At 38.0% G+C, this 13,575-nt stretch overlaps 2 protein-coding genes across 2 annotated transcripts in view; both read left to right on the top strand.

Annotated features, from left to right (window-relative positions):
- Window positions 1-1,315: 1,315 nt before the first annotated feature.
- On the top strand, window positions 1,316-5,499 carry LOC125476882 (TMV resistance protein N-like). The gene is made up of 5 exons (XM_048583472.1): window positions 1,316-1,811; window positions 1,933-2,948; window positions 3,049-3,324; window positions 3,432-4,520; window positions 4,626-5,499. The coding sequence occupies exons 1-5, from the start codon at window positions 1,316-1,318 to the stop codon at window positions 5,148-5,150; spliced, it is 3,402 nt and encodes a 1,133-aa protein (XP_048439429.1). The 3' UTR covers window positions 5,151-5,499.
- Window positions 5,500-8,952: 3,453 nt separating this feature from the next.
- Window positions 8,953-13,575, top strand: part of LOC125480047 (PH, RCC1 and FYVE domains-containing protein 1-like) — a 65,875-nt gene continuing 61,252 nt past the window's right edge. The window contains exons 1-2 of the mRNA XM_048590279.1: window positions 8,953-9,427; window positions 10,426-10,512. Of these exons, the coding sequence (XP_048446236.1) occupies window positions 9,380-9,427; window positions 10,426-10,512 (135 nt within the window). The 5' untranslated portion in view covers window positions 8,953-9,379. The remainder of the gene's footprint in view (window positions 9,428-10,425; window positions 10,513-13,575) is intronic.

Genomic DNA, 13,575 nt, shown 5'->3' with positions numbered 1-13,575 from the left:
TTTTGAATCTAATCTATAAAAAGAACTTTGTAGCTATTGTCGATTTTTTAATTAACATTTAAAAGTTAATCCTTGATGATGCCTACCCTCAACCAATTTCTCTCAATTATTTCATCGGTTTTTCGCTTTAAATTAATCCCACTAGTCAGAAAACTCTGCAATCTTACCAAGCAAGTGGTTGGAACCCGTCTAGCAAGCAGTTTGAAATCGTTCAGCAAGTAATTGGAAACCGCGCTCAGAATGCATAGAGGCCCCTAGAAAATGAATAATTATTTTTGGTCCAATTAAGGAGCAGGAGTAGGAGTAGGTAGTCACATTGACTTTTCTCAATTATTTCTTGCCAATTAAGTCTGCTTCTTGGTCTTTATTTTGTTGTTTTCTTGTTGGATTGATTCGTATCGTCCCACTTGGCTTCCCTACCACCTTCACTCTTTCTCTCTTCCATTATTTCCTTTCCCCAAACCCTCTCTTTTGGTCTACTCCTATTTTTGTGTAAGATTCTAAACAATGTTAGATGCTAGTCAGATGATAGGTTAGGGCCTAGCATCTAGACAGTTAGATGGAGTCTAGATGGAAGCCTAGGCGGATTTAGTTAAATTTATTACATATCATATAAAATTAATTAAATTTACTCTATAATATATAATAAACTTTAAATAAAATGTTATTTAAAAAAATATATATCTATAAGTAAGTATATATGTAAAATTTTAAGCCCACAAGTTTTGTTAGGCCTTTTATTCTAATTAACAAAACGAAAGGTTGGGCTTTAATCCTTGTTTTTATCGGTATGCACATGCTTAATAAAAAACCCTAACTAAATCATATAAAGCGTGCTAAAGGTGCTAAAAGTCTAAACCACTGCCGCCTTCAGCCATTCCGTGTCTGCAATTGTAGATCCAGTTCCGTCCCTCTTCTTCCTCTGCAGATTTCTCCAACCAATCCCACAGCGCCTCCCTCGCTTCTTCATCTTCTTCAGATTTCTCCAACCATTGTCGACATATCCGTTCGCAATTGCAGATCGATTTTGTTTGCACATTGAGAGGGAGATGGCGAGACTCGGGGAGACAAATTGGGTCTCGCTACAGATGTTCTTTCTCAGGCCGTCAAACCACCCAGCGTCCCACCAGACCGCCTAGCGTCTGCCCAGACAGCACGCCGCCTAATAACCTTGCCGATTTTAGAAACAATTTCGGGTTAATCGCGGCCGAGCACCGCCGCCCAGCGCCTAGATGGCCGCACCGTTTTTTTAGACCACTGCTTTTGTGTGAGTATTTTCATCGTGGTTTTTGGTTCACTTTTTATTTGCTTTGCAATGGCGATGAGCACCCAAAGAGCCTCTGCACCACCTCTTTCTCTCGAATCAGCTCCTCGATGGAAGTACGATGTGTTTTTGAGTTTTAGGGGTGTAGATACCCGCAGGGGTTTCGTATCCCATTTATACCGCGAATTTTGCAAGTTCCAAGGAATTACGACTTTCCTTGACGATCGAGAGCTTGAAGAAGGAACAAGTATTCCACTTGAGCTCCCGAGTGCGATCAAAGAATCGCATGTTGCAATCGTTGTTCTTTCACCAAACTATGCTTCTTCCAAATGGTGCTTGAATGAACTTACGGACATTCTTCAATGCATGGAAGCTAGGAACTCAGTTCTGCCGGTCTTTTACGAGACAGATCCATCTGACGTTGGAAATCAACGGGGATCCTTTGCCAAAGCCTTCACGGAGCATGAAGAAAAGTTCATCACTACCGAAGATAAAAAGAAGGTTGTCCAATGGAAAGCTGATCTAAAAAGACTGTCCAAAATTTCTGGTTGGCATTCGAAGCAATATAAGTAAGCATGCATGAACAACTTTAATTTCCCATGTCTTAACAGAGTCAAACTTGAATGCTTCGTTTATGTATTTTTTATTGGTTATTTTATACCTTGTAGGTGTGAAAGTGAGCTTATTGAAAAAATCGTCAACAGCGTGTGGAGGAAAGTGCAAGCTGCATTCGCTATTAGCTCATGATGCCAATGATGTTCGCTTTATAGGGATAACGGGGATGGGCGGCATCGGTAAGACAACCCTTGCCAAGCTAGTTTATGATAGAATCTTCCATCATTTTGAAGTTTACTGCTTTCTCGCAAATATCAGAGATCGTACTCTAGTTAGTCTTCAACAACAACTTCTTTTCCCAATCTTGAAAGAAAAGATTGAGAAGTGCTTAAGCAACAAAAAGGTTCTTCTTGTACTTGATGATGTGGATCAAATAAACCAGCTACAAGTACTAGCTGGAAAAGAAGCTTGGTTTGGTAGTGGGAGTAGAATTATCGTTACAACTAGAAATGAACGTTTGCTAGTCCAGCATGGCATAACTTTATGTCATAGCGTCAAGTTGTCAAATGATTATGAAGCTCTTGCTCTGTTTAGTCAACATGCCTTTAAGAAAGATCTGCCCGAAGATGGGTTTTTGGAACTGTCTAAGTATTTCATTAATCATGCTGGAGGCCTTCCATTAGCTCTTGAACATTTGGGGTCGGCTTTGTTTAAGAGAGATCTAGATGCATGGAATAGTGCACGGGATAATCTAAAGAAAATTCCTAATCCAACAATTTTTGATAAACTCAAAATAAGTTATGATGGACTAGAAGAGATGGAGAAGAGAATTTTTCTCGATGTTGCATGTTTTCACAAAGGGAAGCACACGCAGCGAGTAATTGAAATGCTAGACAATTCCCTTGATATTTCAAGCCGGATCTTGATAGATGCTCTAATTGAGAAATCTCTTCTGACCTCTGAAAAATGCTTCCTGTATGATACTTCAGTCAAGTACAGCAGGATAGGGATGCATGATTTGATACAAGAAATGGCATGGAGAATTGTTGGTAACGAGTCTAAAGAGCCTGGCCGGCGGAGTAGGTTGTGGCTTCGCAATGACATTTTTCATGTATTCATGAACAATACGGTAGGAAGTTATGTAAGATTACCAAGTTTGATAGAAGATATTATTTTTTTGGCACGATACTAAATGTGAAATTGACATTTCCTACATTCTTGGTTATTAGGGGACAAGAGCTATTGAAGCCATAAGCCTACGGTTACCCGAAAAAGAAGAGGTGCACTGGAATTGCGAAGCCTTCTCTAACATGTCTGGACTGAGGTTTCTGGAATATGACAATTTGATCGTTTCTTCAAGTCCCAAATTTCTTCCATGTTCCTTGAGAATTATGAATTGGAGTTTGTATCCTTCCAAGTCTCTTCCACCAAGCTTTCACCCGCATTTCCTTACTGAACTAAAAATGCGTGATAGCAAACTTGTTCGGCTTTGGGATGGAAAAGAGGTAAGAATATACCCAATGAATGCTATTTAACAATTTTTTTATGTCCAATAAAATTGTAAGGTTTTTGGAATTGGAAGCTTATATACATTATTTCTTGTATTCTGCAGAATTTCCCCAACTTGAAATATATTGATCTTAGCTTCTCAAGTAAACTGATAAGTACCCCAGATTTTACTGGTCTTCAAAATCTTGAGGAGTTGTCTCTTATGTGGTGTACGAATTTGGTTGAGGTACACCCGTCTTTTGCAGTTCTTAAAAGACTTAAAGTTTTGAGACTTGATATCTGTAAAAGTATTAAGAGTCTCCCAAGTGAGCTAGAAATGGATTCCCTTGAAGTTTTAGATCTTACTGGATGCTCCAAAGTGAAAAAGATTCCAGAATTTTCAAAGCAGATGAAAAATTTGTCCGAGGTTGGTTTAGCTTGGACTGCGATTGAGAAATTACCTTCAACAATTGGACATCTGGTTGGACTTACTCTACTGGATATTGGTTATTGCGTAAATCTGTTGGATATTCCTATTGAGATTTGTAATTTGAAGTCTCTTAAACAGCTGCGCGTCACCGGAAGTTCAAAAATCGAAAAACTCCCAGGGAAGATGGAGTTTTTAGAGGAACTTATTTTGGGGCAAAACGCAATAAGAGAGCCACTTGTTGATATGAAAAATCTCAAAAACCTGCGTGCTTATGGATCAATTGTTAAGCCAAGGGAAGAGTGGGGCCTTCTCCGCTTATTTGGAATTAGAAAGAGCGAAGAGCCTTGTTCGGGTTTGGTGTTGTCTTCTTTAAATCATTTGCGTTGTTTGGAGCGCTTAGTACTATCCTATTGTGATCTTGGTGAAGGTGATATCCCCCATGATATTGGGGATAACTTGTCCTCTTTACGAATGTTAGCTCTTCGTGGAAACAATTTTATTACCCTTCCAGCAAGCATCAAATGCCTTTCTAGACTTGATTCTCTTTCTTTGAATGGGTGCCGAAGACTTGAGCAACTGCCAGTTCTTCCGTCAAATAGCCGATTACACGTAGATGTAGATGATTGTACCTCCTTGAAAAGGTTGTCGGATCCCTCGAAGTTGAGCAGCAGATTTGCCAATATTTATGATTTTACTTTCAGTTCTCTGAATTGCATTACATTGGTTGAAGATGAAGACTGGATGAATACAATATGTTCAAGGATCGTGAAATTCGCCAGTAAGGTACTCTTGTCTCTCTGTCTCTCTCTGTCCTTCTCTCTCTCTCCCTCTCTCTCTCTCTCTCTCTTTCTCTCTCTCTGTTCTCTGAATTGCATTACATTGGTGCAGGAAATCTGTCGTTATTGGGGTTATAATCACATTGTATGCCCCGGAAAGGGGATTCCCGAGTGGTTCAACAAACAAACTGTGGGACATTCGCTAAACGTGAAGCTACCTCCTCAATCATGTAGCAGCTGGATGGGAATTGCTTTTTGCGTTGCTTTTGCACTACCTAAGGGAAACTTCGAAACTTTCCGTTTAAATGATGTCGATCTTAAGTGTTTGCCTGGGATTTCTTGTCATATTTCTGCAACAAAGCATATGGTGCCAGAACACCTTTGGATATTTTATTTGTCTCGAGAACAATGTCAGGAACAGTTTTCATTTGAAATATGTAATCGATGTGGAGGAAATGAACCAAATCTGGTGAAAATGTGTGGGACTCGTTTGGTGTACAAGCAAGATTTGGAAGAGCTCAACCGAGCATTGAAAATCTTGAAGCGAACGCATGGATATTGGGAAGAAGCAGCTTCAAGTGAAAGTGGTAGTTTTGATGACCAAGAACAAGCTCACAAAAGGCAGAAGGAAGAATAAAAATTGCTTTCTGCTTTATTTAACCATTCAATGCTTCAGAGTCGTACTTGGAAAGCTAAACATGGTGCTTTTTCTCAGAATCTATGTTAGTAAGTCACCATCTCAATCCCAGTATAACCTGCCTGATATTTGATTATTTATTTTTCCCTCAAAGCTAATTTATTTGATCCAGCAATGAAGTATGTGTACATACAGTTAATAATGTGCGTCTCTCATCTATGTCAAATTGAACCAAAAAAGATGCAAAGTCGTATTATGTAAATAAGTTTTCAACAAAAAGTGCAAGGTATGGAAGATATGTAAGCAATATATGTTATGACATTTTCACATCAGCAAGCAAAATTTACTATGCTATGAACAGATAAGTAGCTGTAGGGATAATAATGTAACAATGCTTGGACAGTGCCGATCATGATATGTGAAAACGGACAAGGAAGCTGTCTGTACATTTTGAACTCAAACTGAAACTAGATTCTTAATGGCAAGACTAAGACGCAACCAAACAGTGAATATTTATTTATGTGCAGGATGAGAAGAAGTTTGTCGTACCAAAACTTAATTCTTGAGTTTCAAGAAACCACAAAGCTATGATGTCGATTGACTTAACTTATTCACAAGGATAATTCATATTCTTTTCATGTCGCTAGAAATTTTTTTACACAGTTGTTAGGATGGATCCGAAACCACTCTAGTCCCTTAGTGGACCACCATGCACTGCCAGCTGCCACCATTCAGAGTTAACAAAATTAGGGTTAGGGTTGTCGAATTAGGGTTAGGGTTTAGGAAAATGTGTAAACATAAGGAGCTATATATCTATAGTATGAGTTTTTCTCTTTTTAGCATTATTCATGGGTGAGTACGTAGATAAAAGCATCGATCATGTAAGAAGAGCTGAGAGAGAAATCAGAATGCAAAACAGCCACCTTGGTGGAACATGCGCTTCAAATAACTGCTTACCATAATCCCTCCTTATTTTTTTCTTGAAGAACAAAGTCCCACAGGTTTTAGGGTTTTTGGCTATTTTGACTTCTCAAACTAAAGAAAATTAAATCATGCTCATTGCATGTAAGAATAAATCTGACCTTTAAAGAATCGAGGAAGATGAAGTTATTGTCGACTTCAATAGTAAGTTTCTGCTCTCAATATACATAACGCATAATTGGCTTAAGCTTATTGATGCCCAATATGTATGTATAACAGTGTGAACTTACTTATAGAGCAAACCGAAGTTATTCGCTCCTACTTATCTGGACAAACTTAACGATAATAATGTTAAGCTTCAATTAACAACAAGTTCTGCTAACCTTCACTTACTCAAACACAATAAGTAATATATTAATAATTCAACAAATTGCTTAGTCGAAGTACAATTTGATTTACAAGCATCAAAATGAATTACAACTTCACTAGAGACATGGTCAATTGGGACAAAACAAAGCCAAAATTGTTTGATTCTACTTATCCACATAATGTATAACATGATCATCATTCAACCAATTGCTTAAACAAAAATCTTAAAAAGATCCATACACAACACCATGAATGATTATATAACAATTTCACAAATTGCCTTGTCAAGTCAAAAGCGATTTAAAGCATCGATAAGATATTATAATTCAAAACTACCTAGCCTAAATACCCTTATACTTATACTCACATTCGAACACTTGATTCTCCTGCTGACACCACCTGACCCAGATATCCACCAAAGTGAAGGTACGATAGCTGACAAATGAAAAGTAACGAAACCATATCATGAAAATAAAAAGTGTGAATAAATCAAAACCGAAACTTAAAACTATTGATGAGAGTGCGCAGTACGGAATGTAAATTGCAATTGTTATAATAATGGTGCAGTAAATATACGAAAAGTTCCCATCCTAAGTAAGGATGAATATTACACAAAACTACAATAATTAAAAATTCTCACATTAATTGGACAGTACGTCAGAACTGCCCAAAATCCTTTGCTCGCCAAAGAAGTTTAAAGCTCGTTTGGATGTGCTTTTGAAATAATTGAAAGCGCTTTTGGTGAAAATGTTTTTAGAACCAATCATTAGTAAAGATGCAAGTAAATCCTGAAAAAGCACTTAAGGTGCTTCCTGAAAGAATCACGTAACCGGTGCTTCTTGCAGAAAACACTTAAAGTGCTTTTGAAACCCAAAAATGTTTTCTCTAAAAACGCTTTCAGTCATTTTAAAAGCACATACAAATAAGCTCTTAGCTACTAAGTCTTGGAGGGACACAAAATAGAAAGTGTGAGCTAGAAAAAATAAGTGTAATAAAACTTTTGTTTTTCTCAACAAATATAAAACCAAGTAAAAAAGATAAATAATTTTTTTAATTAATAAGGGTATTAAGGAATTGAAAATATATATTAAAGGTTCAACTCAACTTTTTATGGAAGTAACTTTTAAAGGCAACATGCATGCTGGTTTCAAAGATAATGTCTGGAGGCTACTGCTTTTAAAATAAGCAAGATATTTTGTTTTTACTAGACATTTTTTTAATGTTTAACTTTAAAGTGAAATAGCTTTTAATGAAAAAACAATACCAAACAAACTTTAGTTATAAGTGTTTTTAGTTATTAGAAAACACTTCCTAGTATTTTTTTTTTCCCAAAAAAGGAACCCCAAACAAACCATATACTCGTTTATACATTCGAGTTCATGCAGTCATTCTTTTATCTTTAGTAAGTAAAGAATGATTATATTTTAACATGCACATTACTAGTTGATATTCATGTTTACAAAAGAGTCGAGTTTTTTTGTTGGATTTTCTCCACTTAAAAATGCATAGAATATTTGTCCATGTATTTCCTTAATACAAATCAATGACATTCGTGCACACAAATTAATATGGATTTATGAAACATTGGTGCAATAGTAGGTATTCACAAACTCCTACATTCTCCTCGTTTGGGTTTAAAATCTGCTACCTTTGGCGTTACAACCGCCACCAAATCCCTCTGAAGTTCTGAACCCACCTTCACTTGTACAATACCTTCTCTACCCTTCTCCAGTCCTGCTTGTGTGTAGACCAACGTACCACTTGGTCGCTTCTCTTTTCGCCACATCACTCCTAATGAAGGCCATTATCGTCATCCTGCTATTCTCACAACGCTCAAAGTCAAACCTAATACCACCCGTAAGGAAGAAAAGGATGCATCACTTGCACTCTTACAAGGACCCAAAATCATCACTAAAGTATAACCACAATCTTATAATGATAAAGTGTTTTCGAAATTGAGTATATCATAACGTATATGAGTAGTTACGTAAACATTTATGTAAAACAAAACGAAAAACGGAACACAAAACTTAGACTGCAATTACATTCAGTTCAAATTTGGCTGAAGACATTACACCTCGCCAATTTTCAGCGATGGCACCTTTAGAAAATAACAAATAAAACTCCTTAAAGAAAGAAAAGTTATACTTATATGGCCGGTCGACACTATTTATATAAAAAAAGAAAATCGAAACTGATTGCTGCAATCTTAATCTTACAACAAAACGTTTTTAAAAACAACATACGAGGAGGACACATCTAAATGGCTTGTTTAACCTTGTTTATAAAAAGAAAAACTTTGAGTAACTTTCCACCTTGGTCATGTAGTTTCAACAAGTTCGTACTCAGTTGCATCAAATTCTAAAATTCTAGATACATATTTTATTTTATTTTATTTTGAGAGTTCGATTTATTTGATCGGTAGTACTCAATTTTTCACAGGTTTGACCAGTTGTGCTTTTTACAGACTCGGACACGCCCCACGGCCCCCACTCCACCCCCCCTAAATTTTCTCTCTCTTCTGTTCCCTCCCTCGCTCCTTCGTCCGGTCCGCTTCCCCTCCCGTCCCATTCTCCGACGCCCTTTCGTCCCTTCTCTTTTCTCTTTCACTCCCTAAATTCCTCTCTGAGGCCCTTTTCGTTTTTAAACCCGCCGTCGGTCTCTCCGCAACCAGCTTCCCAACAGTCCACGGCTTCGAGCTCAGTTTCTTCTTTGCTCGGAGTCAAAGATCAGAACTGGAGGTCTTAGGGTTTCGGCAGATCTGCGCCGCGTAGTGTAGAGAAAGAGAGAGCTGAGCAGTGGTGGTTGTGGTGGTGGTGACGTGGCCGTTGATGGTATTGCACGGAGGCGCGAGAGCCAGTTGGAAGGTAGATGATGAACGGAGCTCCGGCGGGGGATCGGAGAGGGTGGTGGCGTTACGGTAATTTCTGTCACATGGAATGGCAGATCTTGTTAGCTACGGGAATGCCAACCGTGACATCGACCAGGTCGGTCTCTTTCTCTCTAAATTCTCTTTGCCTCTTTTTAGTTTTTGCAGATGTATCAAAAAATAAAAAGAAAATGAAATAAATTCCTAATTATTTGTCTGTTTAATTACTTAGAAAAGCAGAAGATTTGTTTTTTTCCTCCTCTAAAAAGTGGAAATTGGATGGAGAGCTCTTTATTTTAGCTTGATACTTTTAAGTTTTGTAGGTATGTTAAAAATGTGAGGGAATTTTGATTTGGTAATTGAAAAACAACCCTCTAGATATAAGTACTGGGAACATAATCTTCAGGTATGTTAAAAATGTGAGGGAATTTTGATTTGGTAATTGGCATACAACTTTTTAGATATAATTAGTGGGAACATATTCTTCTCAAGGTTTTGGTTTTGAGGATCACTTCTGGGTTCATCGTTTTTGGCTCAATGGATGCAGTATGGGTGCTTTTACAGAACCAAACAGGGCCGAAGTTTCGAACCTTTTTTAATTTTGTATTTTTCCCATGTGCATTTTCCATATCGACAACTGGGTTTGCTCCGAGGCATATGTAAAGTACTGACATCTTCAAACGATAAATGTCTAGTGATTATTGCGACTGAGTGATCTAACGGAAATGGCATTGCATGGAAACCACATTTTACTTTCTTCGCAGGGTGTAAAACCTGCTGCTCTATTTGGAACAGTTTTTATAGTAACTTTAGAAGACGCATAGGGTTTCTTAATATCTTAAAAGTTTGGATTTAGCGATTTATTCTCTTAGTTGCAGGATAACGGTTATGAATAATGATATGTTTTGGATGGTTGTAACTTGTAACTGAATGAGAACTAAGTTGGTATGCTTCTTGAGTTGGAAGTCAAAAAGTCATTACTATATGTGGTATGGAGTTCAGGGTAACGTTATAATTAGAATAGCATTTGATATGGTCCTATGTTTAGTTCAGACAGCGTTTATCCGCCCTTCATATCTTTCTCATGGTTTCGAATGATTCTTAAATGATTTTCAGGCAATAATTGCTTTGAAGAAGGGTGCTCAACTACTGAAATATGGTCGTAAGGGAAAGCCTAAGTTTTGTCCATTTAGACTTTCTACTGTAAGTTTGTATCTAAAGCTTCTCTATTAGGATTTATATTTTATTTTTAAAAATATTGGTGGTTTGTACACTCCATCTCCATGGAAGGAAAAGAACATGGTGTGCTCAATTATTAAGGTTGAAATAAAAAATTTATTCCACAATTCCTGCATGAACAGACAGTAAAATTTGTAAAAGGATGAAGTCAAGAATGCTACAAAACATATTTAATTGAATTTCCTGCTTAGCAGTGGTAATGTAGTGCCAATTAGGTAATTTCTATCTTCTCCCACAAGTATACAATTTCCATTTGTGCTTATAACGGAAAAGATAAAATTTCTCAAGTTTCCCTTCTGCTAATTAAATTAATAACTGAAGGGGAAATCTGAGTTAATTTAGGTTCCGATCCATACGGCAGATTGGAACCAAAGGGTACAGTAGGCAGTTTGCCAGATTCTATGGCATATTTAATTTGGATGAGAGATTTGAGAACTTATTCGTAGTGTAGTTTGAGGTCAGTCAAGGCAAAATATGGTCTATAGTTCTTGGAGAAACATATCATTAATAGCTACGAAGGTTTGATAGACTATACATTTCACCTTGTAAGGTATTGGAATATGTTAAATGTCAGTTGACATTAGTTGTGCTGCTACGTTGCTGCATAACCATGCTACTTTGTGTTTTGATGTATGCATTGTAAAATACTGCTAATGGGATAGCATTTCACTGGCCTTCTGTGGTAGATAGCATTTCAATGGCCTTCTATGGTTCTTGCTTGTGATTATATTTATTGTATTTTAATTCCCAAATTTTGTCTGCTTAAATTCTTTCTATTTTCTACTTACTGCTGCATTTAATAATTTCAGGATGAATCAACTTTGATCTGGATTTCAAATATCGAAAGAAGTTTGAAGTTGGCTTCTGTCACAAGAATTGTTCCTGGACAAAGAACTGTGAGAAATTTGATATAATTTTTTAGTACATGATTGGCATACATTTACTGCAGTTTAAATTTAAGTCTTCTAACGATGCTTATTCAAATTTCATCTTGCTCCAAAATTTGTTACAGGCTGTCTTTCAACGATATTTACGTCCTGAAAAGGACTATTTATCATTTTCTCTTCCATACAATAACGGAACGCGGTCTCTTGATCTGGTTAGTGGTGGAAGCTCAAAATTATTTGTCTTTACATTGTTTCCTATTTTTATTTATAATAACAATATTTATGATAATCTGTTATTTGCGTCCAGATTTGCAAGGACAAAGTTGAGGCGCAAGTGTGGATTGCAGGCCTTAAAGCACTAATTTCCTCTGGCAGAGGTGGATTGTTTCCTACTTAGAAACCTCTTTTGTGGTTAAATTTTATGTTTTCTCTTGTCTTGCAGTGATCTGTGTTATATAGGTATCAACATGCTGTATTGGAGCTTTTGAGCTAACGTTGAAATGCTGAAATACTATGATAAGATTCTTTTATTATTTTTAATTTAAATTTTAGTATTTGATTCTTAAAGAAATTAAACTTCTCCTTGCATAGACATAGTGTTTTTGCATGTTAAATATATATTTTTCTTTCCCTTTGTAATTTTTGGATTGGCTTTTTTTTTATAGACATTTTTTTATCTTATTTTTTATTACTTTATATGTTTAATATATATGTGTGTGTGTGTGTGTGTATATATATATATATTCTAAATGAGTCATCCAACCTTATAGTTCAGTTCATATGATTTTATTGTAGTCATCCAACCTTTATATGGTGAAATCACACACGCACATAGACTTTGGATGTATGAAAGTTTCTCTTACATTTCGATATGTATAAGTACACCTGTTGAATGACTGCCTGCTTATCATGTTTTCGGGTACTTCAGGATGGCAAGCACTTGACATCAAATAGTCCTAGTGATAGTTCTCACTAGTACAAAAAACACTTTGCGCGACGTAGGGGATGCGTCGCGCAAAGTCAAAAATCGTCGCGCAAGACTTAGCTCAACGCACCTTCGTCGCGCACTAACCGTCGCGGCAAGGCAGTGACAGAAGGGGTTTGCGCGACGAAGATTCCCCCTACGTCGCGCAAAGCGGCTTCGCGCGACGTATTACTACGTCGCGCAAAGTCTCTTTGCGCGACGCATGCCCTACGTCGCGCAAACACTTCGTGCGACGAAGATTCTACCTACGTCGCGCGAAGTGGCTTTGCACGATGTAAGGTCGTGCGTCGCGCTAAGCCACTTAGCACGACGTAGGGTCGCGCGTCGCGTGAAGTGGCTTTGCGCGACATAAGGTCGTGCGTCGCGCTAAGCCACTTCGCGCGACGTAGGGTCGCGCGTCGCGCTAAGTGTCTTTGCGCGACGTAGGGTTGTGCGTCGCGCAAAGACACTTCGCGCGACGTATGGTCGTGCGTCGCGCGAAGTGACTTTGCGCGACGTAGGGTTGTGGGTCGCACAAAGCCACTTTGCGCGACGTAGAGTCTTGTGTCGCGCAAAGAGGTTGGCGCGACGAAGATTCTACCTACGTCGCGCAAACCTCTTTTTTTTTTTTCTTTTTGTTTTGGTCAAAAAAAATATTTTTTAATTTTTAATAAATATCTTAATTAAACTCTAAACGATAATTAATTAACCAACGAAAAATATTTAGTTATAAATATATGAAAATATACATACAAAATGTCCAAACAAAAAAATAAGAAAAAACTACAAGTAGTCTTTTAGGTTTGATACATCAAGCTACTAGGTATCGGTAGGGCAAAGTGGCTCAGAAGTCGAAGGTGTAGGAAGATCAGGTACTGGTAGTGAGATTTGGAGGCCGGACATCTGTATGGCTCGTACAAGGTCTCTCATGTGTCCGGCATAGGCCTTCACCTGCTCGCCCTGGGCCTTAATCTGCTCGCCCTGGGCCCTCATCTGCTCGTCCCGGGCCCTCATCTGCTCGTCCCGGGCCCTCATCTCCTCGTCCCGGGCCCTCATCTCCTCGTCCCGGGCCCTCATCTGCTCACTCTGGATCGCAAGCTGACCCTTTAGGGTTGTCACTTCCTCCTTCAATGCACTGACCTCTGCTGTGTTTGATCTGGAAGAAGAGGCACCCGT

This window comes from the organism of the source record quoted next, unplaced genomic scaffold (genome assembly GCF_019419815.1).
Source record: "Pyrus x bretschneideri cultivar Hongxiangsu unplaced genomic scaffold, Pyrus_bretschneideri_v1 Contig1, whole genome shotgun sequence".
NCBI classification, from domain to species: Eukaryota; Viridiplantae; Streptophyta; class Magnoliopsida; order Rosales; family Rosaceae; genus Pyrus; species Pyrus x bretschneideri.
The sequence above is the reverse complement of the archived record's forward strand: the minus strand, read 5'-3'. Positions and strand labels throughout refer to the sequence as shown.

Coding starts and splice junctions, on each gene's coding strand:
- LOC125476882 (XM_048583472.1), top strand. CDS start 1,316: ATGGCGATGAGCACCCAAAGAGCCTCTGCACCACCTCTTTCTCTCGAA. Junction 1,812..1,932: donor AAGACTGTCCAAAATTTCTG/GTTGGCATTCGA, acceptor TATACCTTGTAG/GTGTGAAAGTGAGCTTATTG. Junction 2,949..3,048: donor ATGTATTCATGAACAATACG/GTAGGAAGTTAT, acceptor CTTGGTTATTAG/GGGACAAGAGCTATTGAAGC.